Here is a 19,314-nt window from a genome sequence, read left to right on the forward strand (position 1 = left end):
AGTTTATAATTTTCAAATATTAAGCTAATCTAATTCAATTTAGCTTTGAAAATTAGTTAAATAGACTCTTGATTAACAAAAAGTACGAATAAATTGGGATAGAGGAAGTATCTCTCAGTTTTTTTTTATGTGTTTTAGTTTAACCGTGCATAAAGTTTAAAAAAAATAAAATAAGAAAGACTTTCGATATTGTGGTGTTAAACTAAAGATGTATGTATAATGTATCAGAATACTTTTAAATCTCGTGGTATTAACTATATTATGTGAGATGTTGGAGTTAATATAGAAAATAATGTTTTCTAAATAGAATAAAAAGAAACATAGGACATGTAAATTAAAATAGAGAGAGTACTAAGGAGCCGTTTGGACATGATGTGCAATCACAAGATGAAATCATGATGATTTGTTTGGACATGCAATTGAGATTTTTAAGTGGTATTTTTCATATATACATAAAGACCACACAAGTTGTGAAAATCATCAGAACTTTCTCAATTCTTATACAATCTTACCAAATGAGCAAGTCATAGTTCATAACAAAATTAATGCGCTACTTAAAGGCCTTTCTAAAAAATATAACATTAATTGATTAAACTTTAGTTCAACAACATACCCGGTGAAATCCCACAATGTGAGGTCTGGGGAGGGTAAAGTGTACGCAGACCTTACCTCTATATTGGAAGATAGGGAGGTTGTTTCCGAAAGACCTTCGGATCAAGAGAAAACATGACGAGAAAAGGTCAGATTAGCACAAGCGGTTCGAAGCAACATGAAAATGAAACTAACGAAAGTGAAAAAGTCATGATAAAGCAATTTGAGAAAGAAAAAAAAGCAGTAGCTACCACAGTTAAATAAGATAATCGAAGTACAAGAAACAACATATAGTAGCAAGAATCAAAGGACAATAGACTACAGATCAAAACTGCGACTACTTGTATGAAGGGATACGTGGGACTACCTACTAGCCTTATACCCTAATCTGAGTCATTCATAACCTCCTATCTAAGTCATGTCCTCGGTAAGATGGAGTTGCGCCATGTCTTGTCTAAGCATCTCTCCTCAATACTTCTTCGGCCTACCTCTACCTCTTCTGGAACTGTCCATAGCCAACCTCTCACACCTCCGCACTGGGGATCTGTGTCTCTCCTCCTCACATGTCCAAACCGTCTCAAATTCGCTTCCCGCATCTTGTCATCCACTGATGCCACTCCCCTCTTATCCCGGATGTCTTCATTCCTAATCATATCTCGCTTGGTGTGCCCACACATCCATCGCAACATTCTCATTTTCGCAACTTTCATCTTTTAGACGTGAGAGTTCTTAACTGCCTAACACTCTGTTCCGTATAACAAAGTCAGTCTCACAACCACTTTGTAGAACTTGCCTTTAAGCTTTGGTGACACCTTCTTATCACACAAAGACTCCTGAAGCGAGCTTCCATTTCATCCACCTTGCACTAATACGATGTGAGATATCATCGTCAATATCCTTATTTCCTTGTATACTAGACCTAAGATATTTGAAACGTCTTTTCTTTTGGACGGCCTGGGTACCAAGCCTCTCTTCCACGCCAGCTTTATGTGTCACGTCACTGAACCTGTACTCCATGTACTCTGTCTTGGCCCTACTCAATTTGAACCCTTTAGACTCCAGAGTTTGTCTCCAAACCTCCACTCGCTCGTTCACTCGCCGCGTGTCTCGTCAATCAAGACTATGTCATCTGTGAATAACATACGCTATGGCACCTCACCTTGAATTTGTCGCGTCAAACCATCCATCACCAAGGCAAATATTAATGGGCTAAGAGCTGATCCTTGGTGCAACCCCATCTCCACTGAGAAGTGCTCCGATCCACTGTCTTTATCCTGGTCTTGGCTCCCTCATACATGTCCTTGATCGCCCTAATGTACACTACATGTACACCTCTAGCCTCCAAAGATCTCCATAAAACCTCTCTTGGCACTTTGTCGTAAGCCTTTTATTGGTCAATGAGAACCATGTGTAAGTCCCTCTTCCTCTCCCCATACTGTTCCACCAGTCTCCTTACAAGATGAATGACTTCTGTAGTCGAGCGCACTGGCTTGAATCCGAACTGGTTTTCTGAAATGGACACGCCTCTTCTCACTCTTATCTCCACCACCCTTTCCCACACTTTCATAGTGTGGCTTAGCATGATCAAACTTTAGTTAAATAAAATGGAAAATTAAATATGAGTTGTAGTGTAACTAATCTTAAATATAATCCTCCAGAGTAAATTTGTTATAAATATAATACCAACTTGTAGATCTTTTAACATTTGATATAAATGGTTGGTAAACATGATTGATAAATCTATCACCAACTTATGGATCTATTTTTACAAAATATAAACTTATGGGTCAACTTTTACATTTAAAATTTTTGATCATGATTTGGAATCCCAAATCATGTCTTTTTGGATGATTTGAGATTTCATCTCATGAGATGAAATCATGAGATAAAATCGCATGTCCAAACGCCTACTAATTTAATTCAAGCTTATTATTAAAAGGAAAAAGAAAAAGAAGGAAAAACTTCAACATTTTGAAAGAAAGATATTTCAACCAGCCAAATATAGTAAATAGATTAGCATTTAATAAAAAAATTGAAATAGGAAATCAAGTTCCCTCTTTTCAGGCTCACACGCAGCCCTTACCCTTTTTGAGACTCCCACACCCCAATAACTTTTTCATTTCTTGTTACTCCAAAATTTCCCTATTTTATAAAATTCTCTTTCACTTTAGGTAACAAAAGGGGAAAAAGGGTAATTTTTTAATTTCCTTTCTTGTTTTTCATTTTTCTTCTAGAACTAGAATATACTTTGCAAATTTCTTTCCTTTTTTTTTTTTTTTTCCTCTTAACAAAAGAGTGTGGTTTTATTCCTTTTTCACATGAAACAATTTATGTTCCCCCTTTGCTTGACTAGTGGGGCTTCTATACTTTTTTATATTTTTGTGTAATTTTTTTTTTTTCTTACCTTTGATTCTTTTCTTTCCTTTGACAGTTTCAGTTTTGGGTTTTTGCTTTATCAAGATTCTCTCAAAAATTCCTTACAATTTCTTTATTAAAAAAAAGAGAGAAAAAAGAAAAAGAAAAAAAGAAAAGTGTTTTCTTTTTGTTTCAGGACTCTTTGCACCACCCCACATGCATGTTTTTGGGGTTTGTCTGATCTGGATCAGATCACCAAGATCTCCATTTTTTCTTTTCTTTTTTCTATTTTCAAAGAAAGGGTTATTTTGTGGGTTCAAGAACTAAAGGGTCTGCCTTTTTGGATACCAATTTTGGGTCTTTTTTGTACTTGTACAAGAACAACAACAAGGTGTGTGATTTCTTGACTTTTACTTTTTGGGTCCCCCCTAAAGATTCCATACTCTTTGTAAAAAAATTGGTACTTTTGGGGAAAAACTTTGTATGAGTTGTTATTGTCTTGTTCTGTGTAAAGGGTGTTTGGAGAAATTGGTAAATGTTGTGCTTTAAGTGGAAAGATTGAATCTTTTAGGCCATTCTGTCTATATACTGTTGATTTCAATTGGTGTAATTTGAACTGATTTTGGGGAAAGACTTTGTATGGTTGTTATTGTCTTGTTTTGTGTAAAGGGTGTTTGGAGAATTTGGTAAATGTTGTGTTTTAAGTGGAAAGATTGAATCTTTTAGGGTAACCTGTTTATATACTGTTGATTTTAGGTGGAGAGTTGTTGTTTTACTGCTTTGGTTGTGATTGCTTCCAGTCTTTGATGGCTGTGTAATTATAGTGTAGGGGTGGTCTTTGAATACTTTTGAGGCATGGCTGGTATTGATGTTTCGAAATATGCACATAGTCCTGTGCACAAAGCTATTGTCTTGAAAGATTATGCCTCTCTGAGGAAGATAATCGCTTCGCTGCCTCGGCTTTGTGATCCTGCTGAGATTCATACTGAAGCGGTATCGCTTGCTGAGGAAGCTAAGGCAGATGCTATTTCTGCTGTGATCGATAGACGGGATGTTCCTAACCGGGATAGCCCTCTTCATTTGGCTGTCAAACTCGGTGATGAGACAGCAACCGAGATGCTTATGCTTGCTGGTTCTGATTGGAGTCTGCAGAATGAACATGGTTGGAGTGCCTTGCAGGAGGCAATATGTAATAGGGAAGAAAGGATCGCGAAGATCATAGTTAGGCACTACCAGCCTTTAGCTTGGGCAAAATGGTGTAGAAGGTTACCTCGGTTGATTGGGACGATGAAGAGGATGAGGGACTTTTATATGGAAATAACATTTCACTTCGAGAGTTCTGTCATACCTTTCATTTCTAGGATTGCACCTTCAGATACATATAAGATTTGGAAGAGGGGTGCAAATTTAAGGGCTGATATGACTCTGGCTGGCTTTGATGGCTTCCGAATTCAGCGTTCCGATCAGAGCATTCTTTTCCTTGGTGATGGTTCTGAGGACGGTAAAGTCACTCCTGGATCACTTTGCATGATCTCACATAAAGAAAAGGAAATTATGAATGCTTTAGACGGCGCTGGTGCTCCAGCGACCGAGGCAGAAGTACAACAAGAAGTTGCTGCAATGTCTCAAACGAACATATTCAGGCCTGGGATCGATGTCACCGAAGCAGTTCTGTTGCCACAAACAACATGGAGGCGCCAGGAGAAAACGGAGATGGTAGGTTCTTGGAAAGCTAAAGTATATGATATGCACAATGTAGTTGTGAGCATAAAATCAAGGAGGGTTCCCGGAGCTATGACGGACGATGAATTTTTCAATTCTTGCAATGAAAATGAAACAGAGAGTGAAGAGTTTGACGATATATTGACTGAGGAGGAAAGAAAGCAGCTTGAGGTTGCTCTCAAGTCGGACTCTTCAGATGTAAGCAATGAGAATGGAGATGGGATCATTGCACATCGCCATAGTTGTTATGAACAAAGGGATATACCCGTTGAGGAGATAAATGGTTGCAGGAATGATGACAATAAGCAGGATAAGAAGAGGTGGTTTAACAGCTGGAGGAAACGGGATATTAAGCCAGAAGGGGAGAAACGAGTTGTCCCACCAAGAAATTCAATATGTGTCGAGGGGAAGGTTGGCAATTATACTGAGGGTTCTCCACCTTTAAATGAAACTAGGCCAGGGAGACATTCCGTGGATGTCAGGGTGACGAGGGATGAGTTTAGACAAGGAAGAGATGCAAAGGCTTCTACGTCTAGCAATGCTGAAAATGGAAATCGGCGCAAAGATGGAGGCCGAGAAAATGAGTACAAGAAAGGATTGAGGCCTGTACTTTGGCTTTCTCCAGATTTCCCATTGAGAACTGAAGAGCTGCTTCCTTTGCTTGACATTCTGGCTAACAAAGTTAAAGCTATCCGGCGGTTGAGGGAAATGCTCACAACAAAACTCCCAAAAGGAACCTTCCCTGTTAAGGTATGCATCATGTACTTACGGTTAAAATTTAACTCCTAGTCCAGCACTCATGTGATTTTGAATTTTCGTAGGTTTGAATAGTGATATACTTGTCATGTATAGTCCTTGCTGACACTTATCCATTATTGTATATATTTTATATGTAGCAAAATGTGAATTTCCTAATGTAGGATTCATTTTCTTTACAGTTTGTTGAGAATATACATCATTTAACTAAGGCAATATTTGGGAAGAAAACATTATTGAGTTTGAACCATGATAAAGAAATAAAATGCAGTAGATATAAATCTCCACTGCTGGTGGATGGAAATGTTAAAGGAAGATTGTATTGGATAAGTTGGAGGCAGTATATTTTAGAAAGGTAACAGTAAGTTGGAGACAACATTCCAAAGAAAGTTCTCTCTCTCTCTCTCTCTCTCTTTTGGGGGATAAGTATCATTCCACAGAGAGTTAAACTTCTCTCTTAAGGAGGGCGCGCTGTGCACTAACTTTTAGTTGAAGTATTTTTTATGATTCAAATGTTCTGTTCCGAGTTTTACTATACTGAATTATATCATTTGAACTGTACAGCAAGCTTTTCTCAATTTTTGAAGATCGATAATAGATTTGGTTCTTGGTGGACCATTTATCTAAGTGGATCTGGCCTTCTTATTGGATTGATAAATTAAGAAGTTTGAGGGTCTGGTTGCATAACGTCAAGGATTTTATGCTGTTTCTATTGAAAAGTTTTCGTAGATTACTCACCTTGTACACTTCCTCCAAAAGGTGGTAAGATCAGGGTAATGAATCTTAAACACATTAAGCAGTGAAGTGCCATGAGCTTAAGATTAGGGGAAATGATACTTGTTTCTGAATCCCCAATGGAGTTTAGGGATCGCTTTCTCCATGGTCAGAAATAGGAGGGATTGTATTATGTTTGCTTTAGTGTGATTTATTATGGATGTGAATGGGATATAGTGAAGGACTAGGAAGAATGTTGGTGAGGTATTTTGATGGAACTGAATAAGTTCTTTAAATGTTTGATTATTATTGTCGTATTATTTTGTACATAGTGCACATAGTGATAATCAAGATTAGATATAGCATGTAGTTGTAAATTGTGATTATTATCTTTTGACAATATTTTTCCATCACATACTACTACAAAAATAGAAGTAAAAGGTTATCTGTGGAAGACAGCAGATAACGGTGTTGTTAAGTGCAAGCCAAGTCAGACTTTTTGGGTGCTAATGCTGTGGGTTTGTCAACGCTCAGTAGATTGGAAAATCTGATTAATTGGAACATAATCCCATTAGTGGAACACAAATCAAACGTCACTTAATATTAGGTACGCCTCAATTCCCTTATGTACTCCACTATTCTCAAACCAAATGGCTCCTAGGATCTCTAAAATGATGGGAAAGGGATCTTTTCTTCTTTTGCCTAAGATCTAATATTTAGCTCCAACCAGCTCGTTGGGGTTATGGAAGGGGTGAATGGTGCTTTACGGTGATAGTCTTGGAACTTAGCTATCTGATCTTTAAGAAATTTGTATGGATGTAATATGGTAAACAGGATATAAAAGTTTGCAGTTGCAAAGAAACATCATCTTTCCGTCGTAGAGAAAATAGTTCGAATACTTGTGGAGATTAAGGTTTGGTTTAACTAAATGTTGTCCATAGGATAATGATTACCTTCTTAAGAAAAGGAACTTTAGACGTGATGACATTTAACCCTTCTAAAACTCCATTATGGATTTATTGGCTTAGTCGAGTTGGCTCGGAGAGAAAAGCTAGAGGTGATATTCTGATGGGTTGTAAGAAATATGGGTCAAATTAGGCACAAATTTGATTTTTTGAATGGATTTGAGATTGTATGATGATAAATAACTTCAACCTATTCCCACGCCGAGTATTATGAAGGATGCAATATTTAGTTGGGACTTTTTGAGGACGGAAGAGAAGATGCCGGGTGTGGAATATTCCCCCAGTAGCACTTATGTGAATAGTATGGAGGGATAATATGATAGTTTTCAAGGGGAAGAGCATGACTTTTATACATATGAGGAATAGCCTCCTATTTTTTTAAGTCTTTTTGGTGCACCGATGAGGTTTCTATTTGTATAGAAAGTTGGGTGTCTATCATAGAGTATCATGTCTATCTATAGAGAAGTGTAACTTTATTGATATAAGAATCACAGGGATGAGGTTATACGGCACAAGGTTAGTTCCTAGGGATCCCCAGACCCACTTGTGGGATTACCCTGGTACGTTGTTGTTGTTAGTTCCTAGGGATCCTTATATTGCAAAGTGGACTATAGCCACAATGGATGCAACTTAAACCCTTGATACTCATCTGGTATGCTTGAACAAAGTCTAGTGGATTGCGACTATGGGATATAGTCAGATATTCATAGCCTGTATTTGGAATGGAACAGAGATAGTACAAATGACCAATGTTTCCAAAATCATAACCCCGTAGTGAAACCTAATATAAGAAGAGAAAAGTGTTGTAAGGGAGGGGGGCCAGCTAAGGCAAAGGAGAACAGTCCTTGAAGTCCTCTTCATATGCAGTTTGAAGTCTAGGATCCAGTAGCGCATCTGTTTCACATGGCCCTTGTGGTCCGCATTTGTCATCAGTCCATGTTAGTTGATTGTAAATTCAGCAGTCCACATTTGTTACAAGCTGATTGATCAACTCACTTCAGCCAACCTGTCAATCAGCACTCCACATTTGTTTCACTTTACATCAGGTAGCCTCTCAAGTTAGTAGTCTGTGGGAGGTGGCAAGTACCCGGTGCAATAGAGGTGCGCGCAAGCTGGACTCTCTAGGTACTCATGATTAGTGTTGGAAGGATTGGAGTGAAAACTTCCAATACAGACCAATTAAACATAATCTAGAAACAGGATCACAATGCGATAGAATTTTAATAGGCATCAATGCAGGAGTAAACCTTTGTAAGTTCATGGTGTGTGCAACCATTAAACCACATACGCGAAACTCTGTGGGCAATCATTATTTAACATTTAGGATCGGATTTTGAACCTTTTTACATGTACGAATCATCAATGAAGCTTAACAGGTACTTAAGTGCAATTGAATGTAAGATAGGCATTATTGCTGTTAATGTTTTCATGGTCAAGCTGTGTGAAGCTACTTTTTGTTAAGACTTATTCCTAGAAGGTTGTATAGCGCAGATGCTCTTAGCTATAACATGGGAACAAATGATGTAGTTTTTCTAGGAATTATTATGGTGTGTCATGCCACGAGATAACTAACATAAGTAAAAAAAGACAGCTTTGGCGCTTGCATAGGTTAGTCACAACGGTACTTGGGGCAAAAAGGTACAGTAGCAGAGAGGAGTTTAGCTCAGAGGGGAGCATGGCTGGCCTAATCCCCTTTGGAATGAGGATGGAACTTCCATCTGAACATAATTCATAGAAAAGGAATCATCAGATGCGTTCATTTTATTATGAAGATTCCCGTAAATTTCCCCCTGATATTTCTATTGTGGAAACTACTTCTTTTGACTAGTTCCTATTATAGAATCTTTTGTGTCGTTGTGTTCCTTAGACTAGCTATTTGTGAGCATGACTTGCTGTCGTCTGATGGGTGTTGACTTAAATTCGGGGAGATTTTCTTTAGAAGTTTTTTGATTTCTCATACTAGAACCTCAATTTTGTACCTTTAGTCTCCTCCAACTAAAGCTTTCCGACATGAATTGTCTCAGAGTAAAAGTTGCACTAATTGAAAGGTTGGTTATCTCTAAATGCTCATGTACACATTTACAAGGAAGCAACAAACTTTTATAGAAGTATTAATTACCTATATGTTAAAGTTTCACTCCACTAAGAATCCCTTTGTATGTTTCAGGTAGCAATTCCGGTTGTTCCAACGATTAGAGTATTGGTGACTTTCACTAAGTTTGAAGAATTGCAGCCACTAGATGAGTTCGAAACTCCTCCTTCCAGCCCTACTGGTTCAGGCATGGAGAGTCCATCAGTGTCGCAGCCCTCAAGTTCATCATGGTTTCAGTGGATAAAAGCCCCATATCAACGGCCTAGTTCTTCTACAGGCAGTCCAAGTAATAGGATCGAAACCGTTCAAGATCCATTTGCTGTCCCTCAAGGTTACACGTGGATATCAGCAGAAGCAAAGAGAAAGAAAATGCAGGAAAAGGAAAAGGCGAAGAAAGGAAAGAGTAGGAAACAGTAGCTGAAACACTTGGTTCATACTAAGACGTGTTCCATTCTTCATTGGCTGATCTTGTTTTAGTATTTTTCGAAATCTGATTAAATCATTGTGGGTGGTATAAAAGTTGAAATTCGCGATTCTTCCAAATCCTTGTTATCAATGTGGAACAATTGTTTTTGTTCGCATGATTTAATTATGTTCCCTGTTGGCTTTGACATAGAAATATATTTCTTGATCGACCATAGGGATGGTTTTTCTTACAACAGCTAAAGGAACAAGTGAGCTTTGACACACAAGGAAAAAAGTGGTATGTGGTATCTGGCCACAAGTATATTACTAAGTTTTTGAGGTCCCCACTAGCCATTTTTCAGCTAATTTGACCTTATATTAACAATTTGTCGTCAGACTTAAATGTTCAACGGTCAATGAAGTTGAAATAAGGACCATAAGAGAACAATGTTTAAATAAAGACCATAAGAGAACAATGGTTTCAAAAACATTCGGTGATTTTTCCTCAGTCAACCCAAGTTTTAGTGGCGGAGTTACTTGATATGTGTACTCAATGCAAGTACTTGGTGGAATCATTGATGTGTATACAAGCTGGACCAAATACCATACTATCAAAAAGAAAAAAATGAATGAGACTTGGTTCATGTTCACCTACTACACACCCCTTCTTTATGAAGTTCCATATATGTGTGCTTGCAAATTGCCATCATTGTCACCTTCTTCAACTTATCAAATCCTTAACATTAAATTTCAACCAAAGATTGCCATATGCCACAATGCTTTGCCAGCAAGTAAATCTGCTCAATCTCCATTCTTCCCCTTTCAAATTGCCTCAATATGATATGGATTTAAATGAATTTAGGAGAAATTGCGAAAGGGATACTCCACAAACAATCAGATAAATAGGAAAAAATTAGAAAGATTATTGAGATGGCATTTTGATTTATCAATTGAACCAATTTTGGACTTGTGATGTCCAGCTTCAGACATTTGGTTCCGAAATTAGGCTTGGTAGTTCAAAATTCAGGCATACGAGTTTGAATTTGAGACTGCCAAGCCTAACTTCATACCTAAATTTCTGAAGTTCGAACTGCACAAGTAATGTGTGAACTTCAGACGTTTAGAAATATCCTGAAATTGGGCTTGACTGTCCCTTACTTCAATCTCATATGTCTGAAATTTGAAAATTCAGACCTGTAATTTTTAATTTCACTCCCAACAACGAAAATAACATATCTAGAATAATTTCATAAGTGGGGTACGGGAGGATAGTGTGCATCTACCTTGAGAAAGTAGAGAGACCCTCGGTTCATAGAAAGAAGAAAAATAGGCAGTAGCAACAAGCAAACAATAGCAATATAATAACATAATAGAATCTAAAGAAACAACAAACAGTAATAGAAATCTAAATATAAGAAAATACAAGAATAATGCTAAAACTCCCAGAAAGGAAAAGAAATGAGCTCGATTTGCCCACTATCCTTCTACCCTAATTCTCGACCTCCACGCCCTCCCATCACTCCCACATGTCAGAATTTTATGAAACAGTTAAATATCAAATATTTTATAATTTTTTGCTATATCTTAAATAGTAGTCCTCCAAGCAACTATCAATGAGTTGTCCCTAGTTTTTCTCGGGCAATTCACAGAATTACCCTTCTTTTGGGGTGGTCTTTAAATTTTGCCTCTCATATTTGAAATCTTTAAATTTTACCCTTCGGCTAAAACCCATGGGTTCCAGGTTCGAACCCCCACACAGTCAATTTTTTTTTAAAAAATCGCAAGGCAGAGTTTAAATTTCTCTATGCCCCCACCGGCATACACTTGTGAAAGAATTACCAAAGTTATGCTGGACCCGGCATACTTATGCCTTATGGGCAGATTTGGCATAAGTATACCGGGTTCGGCATAACTTTGGTAATTCCTTCACAAGTTTATGCCGGGTCCGGCATAAAAGTTTGCCCATTAACAGTATTCCCCCACCGGCATAAACTTGTTAAGGAATTACCAAAGTTATGCCGGAACCAACATACTTATGCCAAGTCTGCCCACGCGACCCAAACCTTGCCTTGCAATTTTTTTTTTAATTTATGCTTGAGCGAGGGTTTGAATTCAAAACCTCATGATTTCTGCGTGAACGCTCAGATTTGCAATGCCACGGGCAAAAATTAAAGACCAGCAATATGAGGGGCATAATTTAAAGATCACAAATATGAGGGGCAAAATTTAAAGACCACCCAAAAGAAGGGCAATCCGCGCAAAAAAAATGATTTTTCTCACTGATCCAACAAATTTGGGCCCAAACTAAAATTGCCCAATAAAACAGACTACAAACTCTCAAAACGAGTGTTAATCTTCTGCTCCTTCCACGTAGCAACATAGCAAACATGAACAGGTACCTAATGTTCTTTCATCTATTCTTGAGAGAAAATTAATCTGTTTTTAACTTACATTTAGAAACATTACTTTAATATTTCAATTTGCATTTCAGTTACTTGAAATATAACCCATAAGAATTTTAAGTAACAAGGTGAATTTTTTTTTTCCCTGAAATTTATGACCGTCACAACATCAACATAGGTATATATATATATATATATATATATATATATATATATATATATATATATATATATACGATTTTATGTTATTAGTAATGCATACTTTTTATTCTGTTTGTTCCCTTTAAATTATAAGTGGGTCTTTTTTATAAGTGTGTTTGGTATGATATATAATTTTTTAATTATACAAAGTGGTTTCTTGTATTTGGTTTATTTGAAATATGGCAAATGGTTTCAACCAAAATGGTAAAAATGACTTCTTGAATGGTGTATTTGGTATGGTAGTAGTTATTTTTCATTGGAAATGTTTTCTGGTGAGTGAAAAAATATTTTTTTAAATAAATATATATATTAAAGATTAGTAGTAATAATGTTAGTAAATTTTATAGTGTTCTGATGATTTTTTTTTTTTGTTGTATAGATTGATAATAATGTCTATGTGATGATTGAAGCAAGTGATATGATATTAAAAGTTAAGATTAATAGTAATAATATTAGTAGATTTTATAGTGTTCTGGTTTGAAGTTCTGTTACTTAGCTGCAGGGCTAGATATTGGAATTCCAGAACTATTTGAAGCTTTGATTCATATTTTTTAAGCAACATAAAAAAAAAAAAAATGTGGGATTTATAGAGAATGTATGTGTTTTGTTTTGGTTAGTTATTTCTTGCCCCACCCTGGAGAGATCAGCAGTGGAGAATAACTACTTTCTCCCTTTGTGACTCGTGTTCCGAACCTCCTAGGGATCTTCCACTAGTGCAGCCCTCTATTGTCAGAGACAGACAATACGATTGACCGAAAGTATATGTCTCTCTTATGATTACCAAGAAAAAAAAAGAAAAAAAAGGGCGCCGGTGCCTAAGCTCCCCTATGCGCGGGGTCCGGGGAAGGGCCGGACCACAAGGGTCTATTGTCAAATTGACCTTACCTTGCATTTCTGCAAGAGGCTGTTTCCACGGCTCGAACCCGTGACCTCCTAGTCACATGGCAGCAACTTTACCAGTTACGCCAAGGCTCCCCTTCTAAAAAAAAATAAAAAAAAATAAAAATAAAAATAAAACTACCTAAAAAATTGTGTAGATCTGTTGGAAGAAAAACTTCATGGAGGAATAGGCAGATAGATTGCTTGGATATCCTAGTAACGTTGTTCGCTTTACCCTGTTTGATGGGAACAAAAATTTGGTTTTAGAATTTACTCATCAAGAGGGCAGTGTTGTTTGTATAAGTGTTTAGATTAACTCCAATCTCGTACATTATTCCAAATTGTGGTTGTGCATGCGGAAATTTTAACAGATAACAACAACAACATACCCAGTGAAATCCCACAATGTGGGGTCTGGGGAGGGTAAAGTGTACGCAGAGCTTACCCCTATCTCGGCAGATAGGGAGGCTGTTTCCGAAAATAGTACCATTTAATATGTGCTGATAGTGACGTATAAAATATTTTGTAATAGTTGATTATTCCTTAAATCTTTAATTTCATGACTATTATGTAATCTATTATATTCCTGTATTAGGCTTTCTGTTGCCAGAAGAATTGCGTTGAACATTCATGGATTCAGATCTGTGCAGAGGACTTTATGCAGTAATGCAGGCGTTAAAGTTCCTGATCTGGTCAGCGAAAAGGTGTTATTCTTTGCTATCAATTTGTTTTATTTTCTTATTGTTTTCTGTTAAAAAGCTTTATCTTTTAGTTATTTGCAGTCTTTCTATTTCTTGCCTTATCCTTATGACCTTCAAGTTTCTAATGGTTTCCTATGGGTAAATAGACCTTGCATTGTTTAGGTCTAGTATGAACATAAATAGCTTAACAGTAATCATCTATTTTTATGAGGTATCACCTTTGTGTGGTCTCCTGCTATATAGTTTCAAGCTCTTGTGTATGTTCAACTAAGAGGAAGCATGTGTAAGACTGCTTAGGGTTCAAGACTTCACTTTAATCTATCTCTCTTTTAACTGCATAGGAACCTTTGGACAAGCCAGAGTTGGCATATGACATACCCCAATATGATATTGCTATTGTTGGAGGTGGTATGGTTGGGATGGCTCTAGCGTGCTCCTTAGGTAAGTATGTTTTTATTTAACCTTTTGAAATAGTTATTTTAATGCTTTAACAGTGCTAAAGGTGTCCTCCAAAATACTAGCTGAAACTTACAATGGTTTAGAAATTCTTTTGGTTAGAAATTTTAATCATCTGCTCTTTGAACTTGCTACTCTCTGTAAGACCTTGATACTGTGAATTAATATATACTGTGCCCAACTAAACTGGTTGTCAACATGACAACTCCTCTTCTAACTTGTAAACTATTCTGCAGCAACTATGCCATTGACAAAGCAACTAAGTGTTGCCATCATTGACAGTAATCCTGCTTTGGTGAATAACTTTCACATAAAGAAAGAGGACCCCCCAGGTCCACGGGTCAGTACGGTCACACCTGCAACCATTTCTTTCTTCAAAGGTACCCTCGTACTTATCTTTCAATTTTCTTATAATTCTGTGGAGTTTTCTGTCTGTACTGATAATAATTTGATATGTGTACTCTGCCATCACATCAACGGGTTGCATAATGAATAGAAGTTTTTTCCCTATGCTGAAAATGTATGATGAAATCCTTGTATTGGTAAAGCAAGTGAAAAAGGGTCAGAAAAAGATGAAAGACCTGTTGGAAGACTATTACTTAGCGAATCAAAAGAACATTATGTGACGTTTTCTGTACGTGTACCAGTAGTTGTTGCTTTCTGCTTGAACGTGTTTGATTTGCATGAAAACATCATCATCTGTTAATGGAAAGCATGTGAGATTATCACGAGAGAACGTTTGGTTTACAGATATGGGTGCATGGGAATTTGTTCAGCAGCACCGTCATGCTTACTTCGATAAAATGCAGGTAATTTTGCCAACTACAACTTCGTTCTTGTAAGTTCCGTAACGGAGTAATTTACACCCATCCTCTGCTGAGAATAATTACTATAAATGCTAATATGGGGGACTTGGTGGAAAAAAATATATAGGGGGACTTGGTGTTGATATAACACCTTATTTTATCTCTCTACGGTCATTGTCTTTATCATGTATGTTTATAAAAGGTTCAATTTATCTATCTGTAGTTATTCCATATTATGTGTTCCTCAAATTCTTCTCTTTAGAGCTCTGTCATTTACGTCCACGAATGCATTTATTACAGCAGAAGGAGTATGTCTTACCGTACCTGAAACGTGCTTTTAGACATCTTGTTTTTGCCAAATAAATTTCAATCATTGTGAGCTTGGTAGCAAAATTTCCATGTGTACTAGTTGCAGTGACTACTTTCTCAAATTATAGCGAGTAAGTTTACGTATTTATGTTTGCTGTTAATAGCGATATAGAGCCTTTAGCAATGTAGAAGAAAGAAACTCCTTCCTGACAAGGAGGAAGAGAGTTTGATGATGAAGGACACTTAGCTCCGCGTAATGGGAACTGAAGGGTCTCTAAAAAGATTTATCAATGACCAAGGGTGATTTACCTCTTCTCTAGCCAATCCCCAATTAAAAAGAAGGGGAAAAGCGGGGTATGGATCTGTGTTCTAAATGTATGCTAAGGAAATGGTTGTCTTTGATTCAGAATTTCAGTATCTGTGTCTCTACTCACTCTTGTCATGTTAATGACAGCAGATGGTAACACCAATAGCTTTTAACTAAGAGACACTTAAAAGTAAATGACAAAGCACGTCTTAGCTAACTGTCTATGCACTTTCAACCATCAAGATATCCTAGTTTTCAGTAATGTAAAGGGAGGATGAACATTGTCGCTATCAATTTTGTCTTCTCATATGTTTATCAAGAAAAGATCTGGAAAGCTGTTACTTGTGAGAATTGACATTTGTCTTTGATGGGACTATAGATTCTTGTAATTGCTAAGTTGCCTTGTTACAAATTGCATCATTACATCAAAATAACCTCATCTTTTTGGGATTGAATCGTGGAACAGTTTCACACTTTTGATCATTAGCAATTTCTTTCTTTATAGGTCTGGGATTATACTGGTCTGGGCTATACAAGGTACAATGCAAGAGATGTTGACGCAGATGTTCTCGGGTAAAAATTCCTTTTATTGAGGTAACAAATTTCTTTCATAGGTATGATGTTCTTGACTCCTGATGATGCTTGAGTTTTGTCTTTAGGTGTGTGGTGGAGAATAAGGTGCTACACAAATCCCTGTTATCATGCATACAGGTATTTGAGCATGTCGACCAAATTTTATTCTGCAGTTAAAAAGCATGTTGAATCCCTAGTTATGGAGATCGGAGTTGCAGTATTGTGGTTGCAACTCCACCTTTAATCAATTAGGTGTAAGGTTTCAATCCCATTAAAAGGCCCTCCACTCTTCTGCCTTCTATTCCCCTACTATTTAGAAGGCCCATTCTCCACCGCCAAAAAAAAAATTAAAAAAAAAATCTAGTTGTAACTTGTAAGCAGTTTGTTACAATATCCTGGAATGCTTAGCAAAAAATAGAACACAAGGAATGAAAAAGATCCATAGGAAATACCAAGTAGTTGGGACTAAGACTTAGGAAACTTACATTAAGTCTAATATTTGCTAGTCATCCTTTTAATCTTGTTAGAAATTTGTGTGTCAGTAATTACTTATTTTAAAAATAACATCTATATGTCAGTAGAAAATATAGAAAAATTCTAGTGTTAGAGAACCTACTTTGTTTCAACTTGAAAGGCTAGTCTCCCTTACTGCCCAAAATACCGACTACAAAGATGCTCCAACTGGATTTTTGATGTTACTTGAAAAGTGTCTGGGTTAATTTTACCTTCAAAATTTGAGTAATAGATTAGTGTAACAGGGAAAGCTAAAACTTTTTGTTTCTAGTTCTAATTTGTACTTATTGGTATTTAATTGGAACTCCTTAGATTCCTCATTTTGATTTATGTCAATGACTGCCTGGTGATAATGTTTGACTGGAGGTGATAATTTGACAGAATACGGATTTTCAGAAGACCATATACTCGTCCAGGTTAAGTTCAATAACCTTTCCCGCAAGGTCTTCAATGACAAGCTCCGGTGGCACATTATCATCTGCTAGTGGAAGTTCAGCAAGGTTGGAACTGGATAATGGAAACAGCATGTATGCGAAGTTAGTGGTAAACTCAATTTGTTTTATGTTTCACAAAATATGAATATTCTGAAGGATATCTTCAATACAAATGATGAGTTAGATAACATGTCACAGGTTGGAGCTGATGGGTCAAAATCAAGTGTTAGGGAGCTGGCAAAAATACAAACAACTGGATGGAAGTACTCGCAGAGCGCAATCATCTGTACAGTAGAACATGCTGTAGAGAACTTCTGTGCTTGGCAAAGATTTCTTCCTAATGGTCCAATTGCACTTTTGCCCATTGGTGAAAAGTTCAGTAACATTGTTTGGTCAATGGACCCCAAGGAATCTGTTGACCGGAATTCGATGTCAGAGGATGACTTTGTAAAAGCAGTGAACGATGCACTGGACAGTGGATATGGTCCTCATCCACAATCCAGATCATTTAAGGGTGGAAATGTATTTTCTTGGCTCAAAGCTGACAACACATCATCAACACATGAGGGCTTTGAAGTTCCACCGAAAGTTATTAAACTAGCTTCTCAGAGATTGGCCTTCCCTTTGTCTTTAATGCATGCTAATAGCTATGCATCAAAACGTCTAGTTCTTATTGGTGATGCAGCACATACAGTTCATCCGCTGGCTGGCCAAGGAGTTAATATGGGATTCGCAGATGCGCTCTCTCTTTCTAAAGTCATTGCTGAAGGTGTTGCAGTTGGATCTGACATTGGGGAGGTATGTGCCTAGTCCTTTCTTTCTTTGTAAAGATAGGCAGAAAATATAAGGTCTTGAAGCTTCTTTCTTCTGATGTAATCTAGAATCACCTAGTAGGATTATTCACTTTTTCTGGTTTAATCTAACTTATGTAGATTACACCAGAAGAAAGAAGCTTTAGGATTTTACATTTTCTGCCCAACTTATGTTATGTTTCTTCTTGTGTAATCTAAAATCCGTAAAGTCCTCAAGCTTCTTTCTTCTGGTGTAATCTACATAAGTTAGATCATAAATGCCCTTTTTTAATAACGGATTCTAGATGCTTTTTAGCAAGATCATGTCAAATTTGGAACGATGGGGATGTCTCTTCCTTCTTAAGCCTGATAATGTCATCCATCCTTTATGGAATTCTAGGATGTTTTCCCCTGTAAATAATTTGCTTCAAAACTTGCCGGTGATCCCTCATATAATTTAGTCGAGTACGGTTGTACCAAAAAAGAGTGAGCAAAATGCTAACTAATTGGGAAAAGCTATTCAACAATCAAAATGACACTTGTTAGCTATAAAATTTGCATTACTTCAAATGCAAGTGATATCCAACTTGCTTGGGATCGAGGCATAGTAGTAGTCATCGTTGTTGTAATGCAAGTAATATTTCACCTACAATTTTTGAGTATCCTTTACGACAGTGTTGGCTTTTTTCCCCGTTCCATTACATGTTATAATGGTAATTTTAATCCGCACAGGTAACTCTTTTAAAGAAATATGAATCAGAGAGGAAAGCTGCAAACATCACAATGATGGCAATCCTAGATGGTTTTCAGAAGGCATATTCTATTGACTTCATGCCAATAAATGTTCTCAGGGCTCTTGCATTCAATGGGGCACAATATATCTCTCCACTTAAGAGGAAGATCATCTCATATGCTTCAGGCGACAAGTTGCTTCCTCTTTTCACATGATGTAAATGTTGGATTTTCCCAATGATGTTTGGTGGGATTGTCTTAAACTTTTGTTTGTTGATATGATAAATAATTTCAATAATCGTTTTCGCTGTGTATTAAGAATCGCGGTGATATCCAAACTGTTTAACTGTATCTCTTACTCCCCATACTTGGAATTTTGTTTTGCATTTTTTCTCGTTTAAGCCTCTTCTTTGCGATCTTCATTGCGCGTTACATACTACACTCTGCACTGGAATGTGCAAATATCAATCAGATATTCTTGTTAAAGCGCCCTGGGACAAAAGTTAGGTGTATATCCTCGCATATTTCTGTAGGATCAACCCCAGTTTTAACTGAAAAGTGTGTCTATTCTTTACCAATTTATGGAACCTAGCTGGTCAGTACAAAGGTT

General features: G+C 37.0%; 2 protein-coding genes across 8 annotated transcripts; both read left to right on the plus strand.

Annotated features, from left to right (window-relative positions):
- Positions 1-3,086: 3,086 nt before the first annotated feature.
- On the plus strand, positions 3,087-9,835 carry LOC132046337 (uncharacterized). 3 transcript variants are annotated; one of them, XR_009412692.1, is made up of 3 exons: positions 3,087-5,418; positions 6,571-6,745; positions 9,271-9,442. XR_009412692.1 is itself a non-coding variant. In XM_059436948.1 (3 exons), the coding sequence occupies exons 2-3, from the start codon at positions 3,802-3,804 to the stop codon at positions 9,610-9,612; spliced, it is 1,959 nt and encodes a 652-aa protein (XP_059292931.1). In that variant the 5' UTR covers positions 3,089-3,337; positions 3,771-3,801; the 3' UTR covers positions 9,613-9,835. The 3 variants fall into 3 exon arrangements, 2 of the variants coding, with proteins under 2 accessions (XP_059292931.1, XP_059292922.1); XM_059436948.1 differs by lacking the exon at positions 6,571-6,745 and having other exon boundaries at positions 3,089-3,337; positions 3,771-5,418; positions 9,271-9,835; XM_059436939.1 differs by lacking the exon at positions 6,571-6,745 and having other exon boundaries at positions 3,089-5,418; positions 9,271-9,835.
- Positions 9,836-11,876: 2,041 nt separating this feature from the next.
- On the plus strand, positions 11,877-19,090 carry LOC132046363 (uncharacterized). 5 transcript variants are annotated; one of them, XM_059436984.1, is made up of 10 exons: positions 11,877-11,995; positions 13,678-13,774; positions 14,125-14,224; positions 14,476-14,619; positions 14,990-15,048; positions 16,167-16,234; positions 16,321-16,372; positions 17,129-17,290; positions 17,380-17,979; positions 18,705-19,090. In XM_059436984.1, exons 1-10 carry the CDS (start codon positions 11,988-11,990, stop codon positions 18,918-18,920), a joined length of 1,506 nt encoding a protein of 501 aa, XP_059292967.1. In that variant the 5' UTR covers positions 11,877-11,987; the 3' UTR covers positions 18,921-19,090. The 5 variants fall into 5 exon arrangements, with proteins under 5 accessions (XP_059292967.1, XP_059292958.1, XP_059292973.1 ...); XM_059436975.1 differs by having other exon boundaries at positions 11,878-11,995; positions 13,678-13,786; XM_059436990.1 differs by lacking the exon at positions 11,877-11,995 and adding an exon at positions 12,112-12,130 and having other exon boundaries at positions 13,678-13,786.
- The last annotated feature ends 224 nt before the right edge of the window (positions 19,091-19,314 follow it).

Source organism: Lycium ferocissimum, chromosome 1 (genome assembly GCF_029784015.1).
Source record: "Lycium ferocissimum isolate CSIRO_LF1 chromosome 1, AGI_CSIRO_Lferr_CH_V1, whole genome shotgun sequence".
Lineage (NCBI taxonomy): Eukaryota > Viridiplantae > Streptophyta > Magnoliopsida > Solanales > Solanaceae > Lycium > Lycium ferocissimum.